At 40.6% G+C, this 14,696-nt stretch overlaps 1 protein-coding gene across 2 annotated transcripts in view; it reads left to right on the top strand.

Annotated features, from left to right (window-relative positions):
• Positions 1 to 8,463: 8,463 nt before the first annotated feature.
• LOC115009767 (protein arginine N-methyltransferase 8-B) overlaps positions 8,464 to 14,696 on the top strand; it is a 30,807-nt gene continuing 24,574 nt past the window's right edge. The window contains exons 1-2 of one of the 2 annotated variants that reach the window (XM_029433988.1): positions 8,464 to 9,177; positions 13,923 to 14,165. In XM_029433988.1, coding sequence (XP_029289848.1) covers positions 9,109 to 9,177; positions 13,923 to 14,165 — 312 coding nt within the window. In that variant the 5' untranslated portion in view covers positions 8,464 to 9,108. Of the gene's footprint in view, positions 9,178 to 13,919; positions 14,166 to 14,696 lie in introns of both variants that reach the window. The other variant, XM_029433987.1, reaches the window with a different exon arrangement.

The following is a 14,696-nucleotide window of genomic DNA, read 5'->3' as shown; positions in this document are numbered from 1 at the left end:
ATTGTTTGGTTTGCTTCCTGGACTTACTGTGAGTTTAATAGACGTTTGGTGTCTCTGTGTTGCTAACGTTAAGCTAGCTTGATGGTCAGTAAATACCAGAGGTGGGACCAATTCATTATTTTGCAAGTCATAAGTAATTCTCAACTCTTTCAACTCAAGTCCCAAGTCCTACACTTTGAGTTTTTGAGTCCTAATTCATAATACGTTCCAAATGTAATGCCATTTTAACAACATAGTAAGGATACATTAAATATATTTTCATAGCATACAACACAATTAACCAGTTCCACAGCTTAATGCATTTTTACTTGTTTCTGCCCTGTCATGTTGTATTTAAGTCATCTCATACTGAAAAAATGTTTGAAAAAAATGCGCGTGTGTGTGTGTGTGTGTGTGTGTGTGTGTGTGTGTGTGTGTGTGTGTGTGTGTGTGTGTGTGTGTGTGTGTGTGTTAATCCTGGCAGAACAGCTGTCATTAGGCACATCCATTGCAAACCAACCTCTTTTCCCTGCTCAGCAACGTAATGTTAGTTCTCCTTCTTAAAGTCCACACCCCTGCACATACCTCAACACAAAGACAGGAATCAGGTCTAGACCTAAACCATGGTCTGATGCTAAGTCGTCATTGTAGGTGTTCAATCTTTACAATAACAGCATGAATCTAAATGTCTGCATGTTTACCATATATACAGTTTGATTGTTTAATGCGTGTATGTTCCATCTGCCTACTGTAACTCCCATCTTCATCTTTACATTTAAGTCAACAACAAAGTTAGAAGAAGAGATACAATACAGTATAAGGGAAAACTACTGTTAATATACAGTACAATATTCTTTGTTAAATGAACATATGCCTTACAGTTCCTGCATTAACTATCATATGTTCACATACTACAGTTAGGAGGATTTAACACTAGCAGGTTTGTTTGTTGATTCTTTTAAGGAACAAAGAACCTGTCAATTTGCCACGTATCTTCCAGTCTTCAAAACAGGCAACAACAAAGGATATCAAAAAACCACTGGGATGACACTAGCCGTTTGTGTGTATGTGTGTGGAGAATGAGGAGTATTTGTGTTCTGGCGTGTGAACATGGAGGACACTACGTGCCCGAATTCAATGTTGCTCCCATGTGAGTCTACTCAACATACCACCTTGCCTCATCAAAGTCAAAACACGCGACAGTCAATTAATTCAGCAGGCTCCATTTGATCCATTTCCAATGCAGAGACCTAACTCGCAGAGCGCTCCACAGAGCAGCTGGTAATGAGTTGGAAAACACAAGGTTTTGTCTTTGAAAACAACATTTCTAGTGTGAGCGAAAGTCTGTGAAAGTATGATACATGTAATTTGCCAAGTTTTCTGTGTGGGGAATATAAAAATACTCGTACTCACAATGCCTCCAGCTGTGATCAAGGACTTCTGTTTGCAATGATCGGTGTGTTAACACTCTCTCATGGTTCATTGCATTCATCTCATGGCATTGATTTAAACTCTAACTTGCTGTCTCGGTGTGTGAGAGTTAATCTGAATGATACATTGTTATCTAACTTCCATCATGGTGCCCAATAGTAACTATACGCAGTTTCATTAATTATCATTTCCATCTTGAGTGTTCCAACTCACTTCACCCCCACATAGACCATATATTTTAGGACAATGCAATGAATATCAGCTGCTGCAAACATCAAACATCATTTAAATGCCTGTGTAATCACAGTTTATCATTGGAGGCCAATTACTGCCACCAAGCCGTGACTGCAGGATATTCGACAAACCAGCTAAAAACAAACTTGCACAATCAGGCAGCATTTAACCGCAACACACAGAAAGAGCTTAACAAGGTTCCCGGTCGGCCTTGGATCTGTCACTCATCTCCTCATGTTCGCTGTGTTGCAGTAGGTTTGAATGACGGCTACATCCTCAGCCTCATTTCACAGCACAGAGGTCTAATCAACACCGAATAAAAAAGAGCCAAACAACACAGCCACCATGCTAAAAACAGCAGCAGCATTAAACTGTATCGTGTGTGAGCATTGTGTATCTTGTAGGCTCATTTCTGATGTGTGGAAATAGTTTTTGTTCTCCCTTTAACTGACAGCAAACCCTGCAGACGATTGCTGCACCAGTCTTAGAGGGAAGCACATTTGAAAAGCAACCTCTACTGTTCCTTTCAGTCTTATCAGTGTGTTTGATGGAAAGCCAGGGGGAATAAATAAGACTGGTGTTGCAAACTGTAAAGAAGAGATTGAATTGTGGAAAGAAAGCTATCAACGGCAACAGAGTCGATCAGTTTTTCGGATATCATGGTGGAACACAACAAACTGATAAGTATCAGTAATGAGGTCCCAGGCGTGCCTGCCTCACTAAGGCCAATGATCCACCTGGGTACCCAACAGACTGTGAGTCCACTGCCCAAGGTCAGACTTTGACTGGATACAAAGACATTAGCTACACATAAAGACAAAGGCACTGTATGTCTGTGTGTGGGAATTTTTGGACCCTTGTTTCACTTTGAAACCGCCACACGGTACCTAATTATCAGTTTTGTCCCTAATCTGGACAAAAACTGAACTTTGAAAACAACAATTTGCTGTTTTTTCGTGGATGTTATTTGCTGGACTATTTCTTGGCCAGGAGCAGTAACTTCCTGACATTTCCGCCGGTTAACTGGCAACCTCGCGGGACAGGCTGATCTCATTGGGGTCAGCCCCATGGGCCTTCAGCAAATGAAGACTTGTGACGATTATAAATGTGTTATTGTGCCGAGTGGTAGAAGGAAAAAACTGCTAACATATCCTTTGTTTGAACTACTTAAAGGACGTCAGCCACCAACGTCATCTGCATCATGTGCCACTGCTGAAGGCTACTGGCAATTACGCAGGGAATATTAAACAGTTGTTAGATGATGGTAAAATCTGTCTATTACTTGTTGAGATGTTGCACTAACAATATCCGATAACAGACAGACAAAATAATGAACTAACAATCAGACAGGGACAAAAACATTACTTCATTAGCGGAGTTGCACATGGGAGTTTCTTAATGACCCAACAAAAGCAAGGAAGTCACCAGTTGAATCCAGACAGGTCCAAGATGTAAAGATGTAGATGAATAAGAATCCATTCATCCCGCACGCTCCAGGTATCAGAACACCTCCAGCCGTGCCTTGTTTTCCACAAAGATTTGCCAAATCCAGAAGGTTCTTGAATCACTTTCTGCTCTGTTTACTTTTTAATATAAATTAATCACTGTTTTCCAAGTAACTAAATTAAACTTCAAATGATCTCCTCCTTAAGCCACTTCCACTCCTCTCTCTGATCTCCTCCATGCTGCTTGTGTTAGTGTGTTATTTTTCCCCCAGCTCACATGTGTGTCTCATTTATCTCCTTCATATCCTATCAGGGTAGAAAAGGGCTATTCTGTATTTTTTTCTTTCTTTTCCTCCTTTCTGCTACATAACAAATGTACTTTTTCTTTTTAACCCAATAAATATTTTTCTTCTAACCAAGTAGTTTTGTTGGTGGTTGGAAAATGTTTAGTTTAGTTTTAAACATCTTCACAGAACATACACATCTGCCCTGGATGCCATGGGGATATACCAAATACTTTAACAGAAGATTTATTTTTTGGGGCATGTAAGTTACATTAAAAATAGATATCTTGAGGTGAAAGATGAATGTACTGCTGTGACATGCTGTAGGTGGAGATGTAAGACCCACTTTATTATGTTGACAGCGTTGCAGATGCACACTTGACACTGTACAGGCAGACAGAAATTGAGGAGCGGTCTCAGCCAACTTTACAAGTGAATAATAAAAGGCGCAGCTTTTCCTTTGCTGCTCTATTATTTGATATTGGCATTATTAATTCAGTTGTGTCTGAAGTGTGGCCACCTGAGACTGTAACACAGAAATATAGCACACTACTCTTTGTCATTGGCAGATCAACTGGCAGCAATACAAAATCAACTTCAAGCATCTCCATCAATGTTTCATTATGAAATAAACTAGCTTCTAATCTAAAACCTCAGATTTGTCATCAAGTTTTGGTTACAGTATAATTCAAACCAGCAGTGAATAATCCCCTAAAATAAACCATCAAAGAGGCTTCAGTGGTTTCAACATCTTTGATGATCATGATGTTCCTTATCAAACTAAATGATTATGTTAAATTGTGGGAAGTATATGCAGCACTCTGTCTCCCTTCTTTTATGGGAGAGAAAGAAATGTGTGGGGCTCTTCAGTTAAAATGACTATGCTGAATAAGACCTTACAGTATTCTGCATTCATGCGTTATATGATGGGTTGTAGAGGTGGAAAAGATTCCCATGTTTACAGCTTGAGAGCATTCACTTCATCAGATAACTGAAGTCATTTGTTCATTTACAGAGTTGGTCCTGTGAGGGTTCCATGTTTGCTTGGTTTTAGCGAACTGTATTATTACTGTAAGTAATAGGAACAGTATTTACAAGTTGGAAACTGTTAAAAAGAATGATTTTAATATGACCTGGATGTGGCATTATGTTATTCTTATTGTAAAGGTCAGTAACTCTTGCTTTATATCTTATTACTTTCCTCTGTTGAACAATACATTTATGCAGGCATGACACCATGTTCCTTTGCTTTTTAATTAGACAATCAGTAGCATTTCAATGTCATCATCAAGGGGATATGTACAGCATAGTCAACAAGATCCCGGGCTTTTTAAAAATGATTAGAAATCTACACATTGACATGTCTACAAAGCTGGAAGAACAGTGCGGCAGGGGAAAGCACTCACGTGCAAATTTGCTAAGACTGGATTGCAGTTGCTGGTAGCACCATGAATTGAGCATTCCTTGCAAACTGCTATCCGCCCCGTCTCAAGCTCCGATTCACAAAATATATTGTGCTGATGATATTACAGTGCAAATATGGCATAAAGATTTGCGGCGGGCTACAATTTGCCCTTTTTTTGATTTGTTGATTCTTGATTGTGATTGCAATCATCTTTGTGGCAAAGTATAAATGATGCCTTTCCGCCAAGAACACAGTAGGCGGAACAATGGCAGAGAAAGAGAAACATTTAATTTTCAGACCGCAAGCTAAAGGTCCTGACCGACGAGATGCAGAGTTCAGGCAAGGAATTACTTGACAGAGAGAAACCATTTTTGGGATTTAATATTGCATCCTGTCAGTATAAATTGGCTTCAGTTACCACCAACTTTCTGAAGACACTAATAATTTCACTTTAATGCGTGTGGCAATTAGCACTGATCATTGTGAATTGGACAGTTTTTGCAATGAGGCTGATTTGAATAGAAAGGGGCCAATTTTGCGCCTAATGTGTGCATATTACCTCATTTAAATATGTTCAAATAGCTCAGGAGCACCAGAACGGTATTTGCTTGGCAACGCAGTTAGGGATGCTTTTCACCCTTTGCGGGTGCTTTGAGAATTGAAACTACACAGTTATTTTTTCTTTGTATAGATTAAGTAACCTGAAAAGATGCTAATCCTGTTGTCCCTCAGCGTCTTTGTTAAAATCCTATTTTGACCATGTGTGAAAACCTCTTGCTTGTAAGTAATGTCTGTTGTGCTCATGCTTTGCAGGGACATCGCTAGCTAGATAACCTTTTGCTTTTTACATTTGAATCAGAGAAATAGGACTCCAGTTGGGGAAGGGCAGTTAGGGTTGCATGTGAGTTCCTCCAACCAAAAACTACAAAGAAAACTCAACCAGTCTGCAAAGGCCAATGTAAGCTATCTAGTTCTCTAATCAAAGCTCCTCGTCACTTTAGAAATATAAAATTACACAGAACATCTGCTCCGTGTTTTATTATCGTTACAAATCATGTTTGAAAAGTCCTATTTGCTTTCAGTGAACTGAGATGAAACTCACATGAAACAGTTGGTACAGTTCCTTCACTCAGCGGGTGAAGACGAACCGATAGTGAACTCTGAGTAAACACACGGAAAGAGCAAATGCTGATCCAAGTTCAAACAAGGGCACAGGAGAGAGGATGGACGGGCAAATGAAATACAGTTTGAATATTTATTACATTTGAACTGAATGAATATTTATAGTGAAGCAGGAAATACAGGAGTGCTAATCTTTGTACAGCTGCCCAAGCTGCATACTAAACTGTAAGCACATAATTAAACAACATCTGACAGAGGTTCCTTTAGCTCTCACTTGTACATTAGAGTTAATGAAGTCCAATATATTTGCTGCTTCTGTTGCTTCTCTTCGGTTTTGTAAGTATGTAACTGCAATTCAGAAAGTTCACGTTGGAATGAAAGAGTCGGTATTGCCTAATTAAGCTTCACAAGACTGCGGTGTCCTCTCATGGTAATGACTACCTCCTTATGCGCATACACACACACACACACGCACACACGCACACATGCACACACACGCACACACGCACACACGCACACACACACACACAAACACACACACACACACACACACTCACCCACACACACAAAGACAGTCAAAACACATCGCCTCACTACATCAGAGAGGAGGAAGCAATTATTGTAACTCTGGACCATGGCCTATTACCATGGATCTTAGCATTGCTCTGTTATCAGCAAAAACTTGTTTTGGGTATTTTTGCCAGCATTCAGCCGTGCGATGATAAAAGACCAGAAGATACACATCAGAGGGAGAAAATGAAATAATTGAAGTGATTTCGGTGCATCTGATCCCCTCACTGTGAGAGGAATGGCGACCCAGTGAGAAGTCATTCGCTGCCATTGTCAGAAATGATGCTGCAAATTATAGGAGAATAATTGGACTGAGATAAAAGAACATTTTAACAGTAATCTGCTTGAATGCATGATCAATTGCCCAGTTGGGAGTATTGATCCTCATGCTCTCCCTGTCCCCCTGTCTTTTCCTCTAGTGCAACTCTCCGGGTAACCAAGGCCCCAAGAAGAGGAATGTGGTGATCCTCTGACAGGGAGAAACTTTGACTTAGTCAATTGAAATATCTTGGAGGATTAGATATAGAGTTTTCTACAGTCATTCATAGTCCCCAGATGATAAATCCTAATGATTTTGGCAGTTCACTTTTCCTCTAGAGCCATCAGCAGGTTAAATTACATTACAGTTCATTTAGCTGACGCTTTTGTCCAAAGCGACTCACAATAAGTGCAAACAATCATGAGGATACAACTCCGAACAGGAATAATCTTGCAAGTACATTAGATTCAAATAGGTGAAATCCTTTAAGTACAGAACAATAGCTTCAAATAAGCCAAACAAAAGTGCAACATACAAAGAACAGAATTATTATTATTATTTATTTATTTTCATTCGTCAAGGTGCAGTCGAAACAGGTGAGTTTTCAGTCTGCGACGGAAAGTGTGAAGACTGTCTGCTGACCTGACATCAATGGGGAGGTCGTTCCACCATTTTGGAGCCAAGATAGCAAACAGACGGGTTTTGACATATGGTTGAGGTTGAGGTTGAGGTTGAGGTTGACATATGTTCATTTGTCCAGTATTCATGTTTATGGCCAAATACCTGCAAAATGAGTTTCCCATCAGTCTCAGCTTTACTTTGTTTTAGGTGCTAATTTGCACATCTTAGCATGCTACCACAATGAACTATGCTGGTGAACATGGTAAACAGTATACCTGTGTCACAAACTGGCTCTGGAATGTGACAGGGAGGGAATCCATGCATATAGTAGATACAAAATTCCAAAGTGCTTTATAGTGTGGCCTTGCAATTAAAAAAACATGATGCAGTGCCCTATAGGTTGTTACCCAGGGGTAATCAGGGGTCTCAAACATATGGCCCGCGGGATGACTTTGCAAAGTGTAAAAATGTGTTGTTTGGATCATAAATTAAAATACTATGTTGTTCAGTTCCAGATGTCTGTGACTAAATGTTTGTGCCTTTGTAGATATACTGTGATATGATGGCACAAGGTGTGGGCAACAAGAAGAGCATCTGATCTCGGCAGCATTCTGGTGCCTGCTTACTGTCAGGAGACTGTCTGCCTAACGTCTCTCCTGAATAATGTAACAAGTGGTGAGTGGTGTGGGTGGCAGAGAGGGATGGCCTCTCCTCAATATAGACTCCAGCACAAAGGCAGAAGGCTTCAGAGAGAAGATAGCCTACACACACACATTGAGTTATGAAACAGATCTGACAGCAATGGAAATATGCAGTCATTTCCTCAACATAGGTGTTATAATTAAAATATCTCAACATACCAGTAAGTCAACTAAAAAAAATGCAAACATTTTTATTAGAGATGTGTTGGTGTCTAACAGCTGAGAGAGGAAAGAGGCATCAAGGAAAAGGGTGTAAATGTGTGTGTGTGTGTGTGTGTGTGTGTGTGTGTGTGTGTGTGTGTGTGTGTGTGTGTGTGTGTGTGTGTGTGTGTGTGTGTGCAATCTGAGCACAGAACAGGGGAGTGGACCAAACTCCAACTTTCTCTGGGCAGGCAGCGTTCAGCACTTTGAGAGAATGGAGAGCGGAATAAATGGAGCAGAAGAGCTGTATTCCCGAGAGGAGTTCCATTAAAAATGAAGAGCAGGAGGTGACCGTTAACGGTGGTGTGGTGTAGCTGAAAAACAAATCGTAGGCACGTTTTAAGAGTCGACAGATTTCTGTGCATGCACTCAGCGGCAAGTCATTCCGCTCTGTGAGGCAACAGCGGACGCGGTACTATTTTTAGAAACAATGTTGCGGAGGAGGAATCAAACTGGGCTTAAAACAGTGTTTTCAAGACAATCGGCTGCTTTAAGTGCCGCAAACTGAGACTCCTATCTGCGCTTTTCGGGTCATGGGGAAGGGACATTTATACCAATCTTATATCTGATGCCAAATGATGCCTTTTTTTCTCCCGCTCTCCAGGAAAGCGCACCGGTGGACTGCAAACTTCTGCGCCATGGAAACCACTACTCTTTATAGCAACAGCGGCTGCAATGCTGTTGGGACCTCGTTTAGTTGTGTGTCTTTTCCCAGTCTTAGAATTTCTAAAGAACACTGCAGTTTGGGCTGTGAATGATAGTTATTATTGAATGATAAATTAAGACAATCGTTGAGGCGATCGCTGTTTGCTCATCCTCTTTACTTCTATCCAGTGAACCTTTTTTGCCGGCTCCTATGGGAATTAAGCACTCGTCCCGCTGCATGCTCCTCAGGAGAAAAATGGCGGAGTCTGACAGCATTGAGGTAAGTGTCAGAGGCACCTTTGATTTTAGGAATAAAATGTGAGAGTCCTCTGTCAGAGCCCTAAACGCGTCCTGCAGCATTGAAGTAGAAGTTGCACCTCGAACAAAATGCAGATACTGTCCGGATAGTGAGACAGCAGTCTGAGTGATAGGGGATAGGCTCCATGTCTGCAGAGATATAACTGGCATTTTGTGCAGTCCAACCTCGAGCACATTTGGAAAATAAAACAATGCATCGTTTTACTGATCTATTTTCTTTTTAACCGTGTAGCTCCCAGGGTTAGTGTCTTCTGCAGGGGTGATTTCACTTGTATTTTACTAGAAGACAGTACAGCGACAGGATGTTAAGATCGAATCTCTCCTTGTTGCAGCATGAACAGTTGTCCACCCGTCCTCGGATAGGGGTAAGCGTCCTAAAAAAAATCTAAATATACTGCAATGCATTTGCATAAAAATGTACAGTTATAATAAGGATTATGCTGTGAGCATGATGAGGCTCAACAGGACATAATGTGCTGCTGCTGCTTCAGAATTACTTGCGCTGTCCAAGGTACGGCAGCACCTTGCAGAGGAAACAGAGAACGCTGATGTGTGGAGCAGTTCAGTTTCATTCAAGTCTGAATGAAAGAGTCTGAATGGGGATCCACAGGATGCAGGGAATAATTAATGTCTACCATTTATAGCCACCCCCAAAAATCTGATAATGTCTTTCCCCAAATGCACATTATGTGCTGTACATTCTTTCACATTTCATTGAAATACTCATCGACTTTAGCTTTTTAAGATTTAAGATTTTGAGGGATGAAACCTTCTTTTTATTGGTCACACATGCAGAGCACACAGCACACACAGTGAAATTTGTTCTCTGCTTTTAACCCATCCTAGTACCAGGAGTCTAGTACTAGGAGCAGTGGGCTGCTCATAGGACAGCGCCCGGGGAGCAATGGGAGTGAGGGGGGAAGTGGGATGTCCGGTGCTTTGGTCAAGGGCACCACGGCATGGCAGGAAGTGAACTGGGACCTCTCCAAGTAGCAGTCACACTCCATTTTTTAGGTCTGGTCGGTGACTTGAACCAGCAACCCTACGGCTCACAGTCCAAGGGTTGCTTGTTAAAATTGTATTTATAAATTCAGAGGAGCATAACATGAGCCCAATGTTTTATTGAGTGCAGTGCCACATTTGTATTCACAATGCAACTGAGGAGCAGTGCTAATAAGTAATGCTTAAAAGATTCAAACACCCTGTGAAGTTGGAGACTGTTGCAACATTATTCATCAAAAGAAAAAAGTTACCTCGAAGCAAGTTCATGTTCATCGGAGAAGCCATCCTCAAATTCTCAACGTGTTATCAATGCTCTCACGTCTGAGGACATCTGATACATTTTGATAAGTGGACACCACCTGGATGGATGGATCTCTGCCTTCCGCTGCTCTCTGTTGTTTTGGAATATTTATTGTTTTGAGACTCACCTAAGTGCCATAATGGCAGAAGTCCAAAGTTATTCTCTTTCCTAAGAGTGATGCTGATTTCCTTTGACCTTATCGCAGTAAAAAGCCTTTTTACTGCAGTAGGCCATTATTGCCTTTAAGTCATTTATCTGATACTTCTTTCCGGATATGCATTAAAACACACATTTCCCATAGAGTTCTCCCCACCAATCAACCTACTGATGTTATCACTGACTTCAGGGGGACCAAACAGGCGTCATCTTCTCCAGTCAAACAATAATATAAGGGCCTGTGTGTCCCCCTCATAACCTAAGTGCCAATTGAATGTCCTTATCATATAACAATCCTCACCTCTGTGTAGGAACGAGGATCCAGTCTGAAATACAACCCCAAATGTGTTTATCTGTCTGGTGCGTCAGAGGCAAGGACGTGTCCCACCCTCTCCATCCTGTGTTGGGGGGCATCTCAGTTACACTCACTGCAGCTGCTCTCCTCTCAGCAGTACGCACCCCAAATCAACTCTGATCTCGCCGTTAATGACGATTACGTTTTCCTGCATTGACTAGAAAAAGCCTAATTAATTCTGTTTTGAACTTGGCAGCGCTAATCACCGTTTCTGTGGCCCTGTCTTGTTATTATTGACTCTTTGAATGATGGCTTGGAGCCAGCAGTTCATCAAATCCTGTTTTTTCCCTCCCTCGCAATGTGTGAGATTTTTGTGAGAACAAACATTTAAAAACTTGGTTAAACTTGACTAACCAGAGACATTCAATGTTCTCATGCTCCTTGAGTTAATGTTTAATGAAATGCAGGTAACTAAAGGCTAATGTTACACAGATTTTTCAAATACGTTTTTAATGTACAGATGTTTATCACTAATATCATTTATACCGATCAACTTCAAATCCATTAAAGCCAAGGAGAAGGTATCAAATTACTAATACTTAAAGGAGCAGTGTAGGGGAATCTATTGGCAGAAATTGAAATTGAAAATATTAATTATATGTTTTTATTAGTGTATAGTCACCTGAATCTAAGAATCCTGTTTTCGTTGAGCTCTTTTTATCTAAATATGTGTTGTATCACAAGATACCACTAAATCCTACACACTGCTCCTTTAACTATGCTATTCTAGCCCATTCTAAAGAATATTAGAGTTTAGCTTTAGAATTTGCATGATCTACTTATTTAATCATTCATTTATTTGGTTAATCATGTTTGATGTTGCAGCTGTAGTTAGGTGACTTAAACTTGACATATGTCCTCTAGTAGCATGTATCCTATAGTAGCATATATCCTATAGTAGCATGTATGCTATAGTAGCATGTATCCTATAGTAGCATATATCCTAGAGTAGCATGTATGCTATAGTAGCATGCATCCTATAGTAACATGTATGCTATAGTAGCATGCACCCTAAAGTAGCATATATCCTATAGTAGCATATATCCTATAGTAGCATGTATCCCATGACAGCCTACAGCAGTGTTTTGAGTGAAACGCTAACGTCAGCATGCTAACATGCTCACAATGACAATGCTAACATGCTAATGATTAGCAGGTATAATATTTACCACGTTATTAAATATATTTTAAATATAAAAAATATTATACCTGCTAATCATTAGCATGTTAGCATTCTCATCGTGATGCATGCTAATATTTGCTAATTAGCCCTTAACTTCGTTTTGTAGGTATTTGGTTATAAACCAAAGCTAAATTAAACTATTGACCTCATGAAGGTATAGTCAGAGGATCATCAAAGTCAGTAGGATTCATTATATATCTGCACAAAACGTCATGACACATTTCAGTCTGGACCAAAGTGGTGGACTGACAGACAGATACAGTATGCAGCTAAAAATACTTCTACAATGCGTCATTACTGAACATGTAACCGGCCTAGGTCAGCTTTAATGTGAATGCACCATGTTGTGAAGTTATTATCCCACATCACTATGTCCCAGCCCGTGGCATTTAGGCACAGCAGGAAAAGAAAGGGCAAAGATAAATATGATGACCATCTTAAAGGGATAGCTACAAGTAGGAGGAGGAGGGGGAGAATCGACTCGCTCAAACAAGGAAAAATCAATGCCACTGACGGATATCCTACTTTAAGTCAACTAGATCCATGTCCCAAAAAGTGCTGTCACTGTAAGTCACAAAAGTATTAATTTATCTATCAGTAAGGTTATATTGATTATGTTACATGCCAGCCTTGTTAGATTCAATTAAAGGGTAAATGACCAACTTCAAAGTGAGGTTTCAATTATTTGAAACTACTTGGAATCATATTTGTAGAGTTGGACTTACTCAACACTTGAAATTAACATGTCTCTGCTGTCCATCACCTCAGCAATGAAGATGGATAGCTGCCTTTTGAAAAGCTTAAAAGGCCTCAGTTAGAGGTGAAGATGTGACCCATAAATGGAAGTTCTGAAAGATACAGTAGCAAAATTATGGTTGAAAAAATGGTTTGCATTTCAGCAGCAGCATGTTGTCACAGTGTGACTGTACAAGTGCCAACTGTAGAGGAAATAACAGTAGTGGAAAACACTTAATTCCTAAAATTACAGATTCAAAATTATAGAAAGTGCATGAGAAAAGAAGCGTTACGGATAGAACTTGTGCTACACCTTCCCTGAGCCTTTCACTTTTTTCTTCCTTTTTCGTTTCTGCTCCTGGATTAAAAATTAAATACTGTTGCATCACTGTCAGCATCACCTATTTTCGTCCACCTTGCCAATTATTTATCATTTATTTTTAGTTGGCTGAAAGTTGGAATGAGAACAAACACCAGAATGGCTTAGTGGCTCAAAACTGAGCTGCTGAGAGTCACACACACACACACACACACACACACACACACACACACACACACACACACACACACACACACACACACACACACACACACACCATGGCTAGACCTTCGCAGATGGCCTCAGAGGTGATAAGCAGAGCTTTCTTGCCATCCCTGCCTTCTGTTGACTTCGTGTCAGTGAACACAGTATTCTCCAAACTCACTAGACTCTCTGGACTCTGTGAAACCACCAGACTGCTTTGTGGAACAGTAGACTGAAAATTGAGCTGAGAGGGATGAGAGCAGTTGAATTTGTTAAGAGAAATGAGTCAAAGCCAATCACTGCTCATGAATGCAAACTGCACCCCGTGATGCCAAGTTGTTATTACAACCTCGTTTTGTTTCTTACTCGGTAAGTGATTTGAATAACAAAAGCCCAGAGTCATCAGCCTCAATTATTTGTTTTTTTTTCCTCTTTATCTCTCTTTCCAGCAGCCACAGCCACAGCCACGGCCAATCCGCATAATTCAATCCCAGTCGGCACAGCCCACCTCGTTGCCCAAGCCAGTGCCTTCCATCCAGCATGGCTCACGGCCTCCTCTGCCGCCACACACCCCTCATGTTGCCAGCCTTCCTAGCAGTACTGGGCGGGGGAAGATGTCCAAGTTCCTTAACCCAGAGGAGATGACCTCACGAGACTACTACTTTGACTCTTATGCCCACTTTGGTATCCATGAGGTATGTCCTATCACAGTGAGAATCAAATCAGTTTCTCTTTTCGTGTTCCCGTGTCTGTTCTTGTCACAGATAATCAGACAGATGTGTAACATGCATGATCAGTGTTTGACCATATTCAGGAAACTCAGTTACTAAAGTAGGGAGCTGAAAAATCAGTTGCATTCAAATTCAGTGCAAAATGTACATACCTATTTGCATTTCCACCACGTTCTTTATAGAAGTTCCATGATAAGACTAGGCTATTGCACTGCCTGCAGTTAGTACTTGACCCCAAATACTAAGCATCTGTTCATCAGATTATGGAAATCCCAGCTCCACACAGTGTAAATTCACAAGTAAAACTCATAAATTACAAGTATAACAATATTTATACTGCTGTGTATCAAAACTGTACTGTGGTGTATTAAGGTCAATGTAGATTAAAAAAAAAATTCAATGAAAAAGAAGTCATGTGATGTGCTCAGTGTCACGCTGTGCTGGAGGTGAGGACCCAAATGCAGTTCACTGGACTGATGAGGTTAACCAAAAATG

Source organism: Cottoperca gobio, chromosome 6 (genome assembly GCF_900634415.1).
Source record: "Cottoperca gobio chromosome 6, fCotGob3.1, whole genome shotgun sequence".
NCBI lineage: Eukaryota > Metazoa > Chordata > Actinopteri > Perciformes > Bovichtidae > Cottoperca > Cottoperca gobio.
The sequence above is the reverse complement of the archived record's forward strand: the minus strand, read 5'-3'. Positions and strand labels throughout refer to the sequence as shown.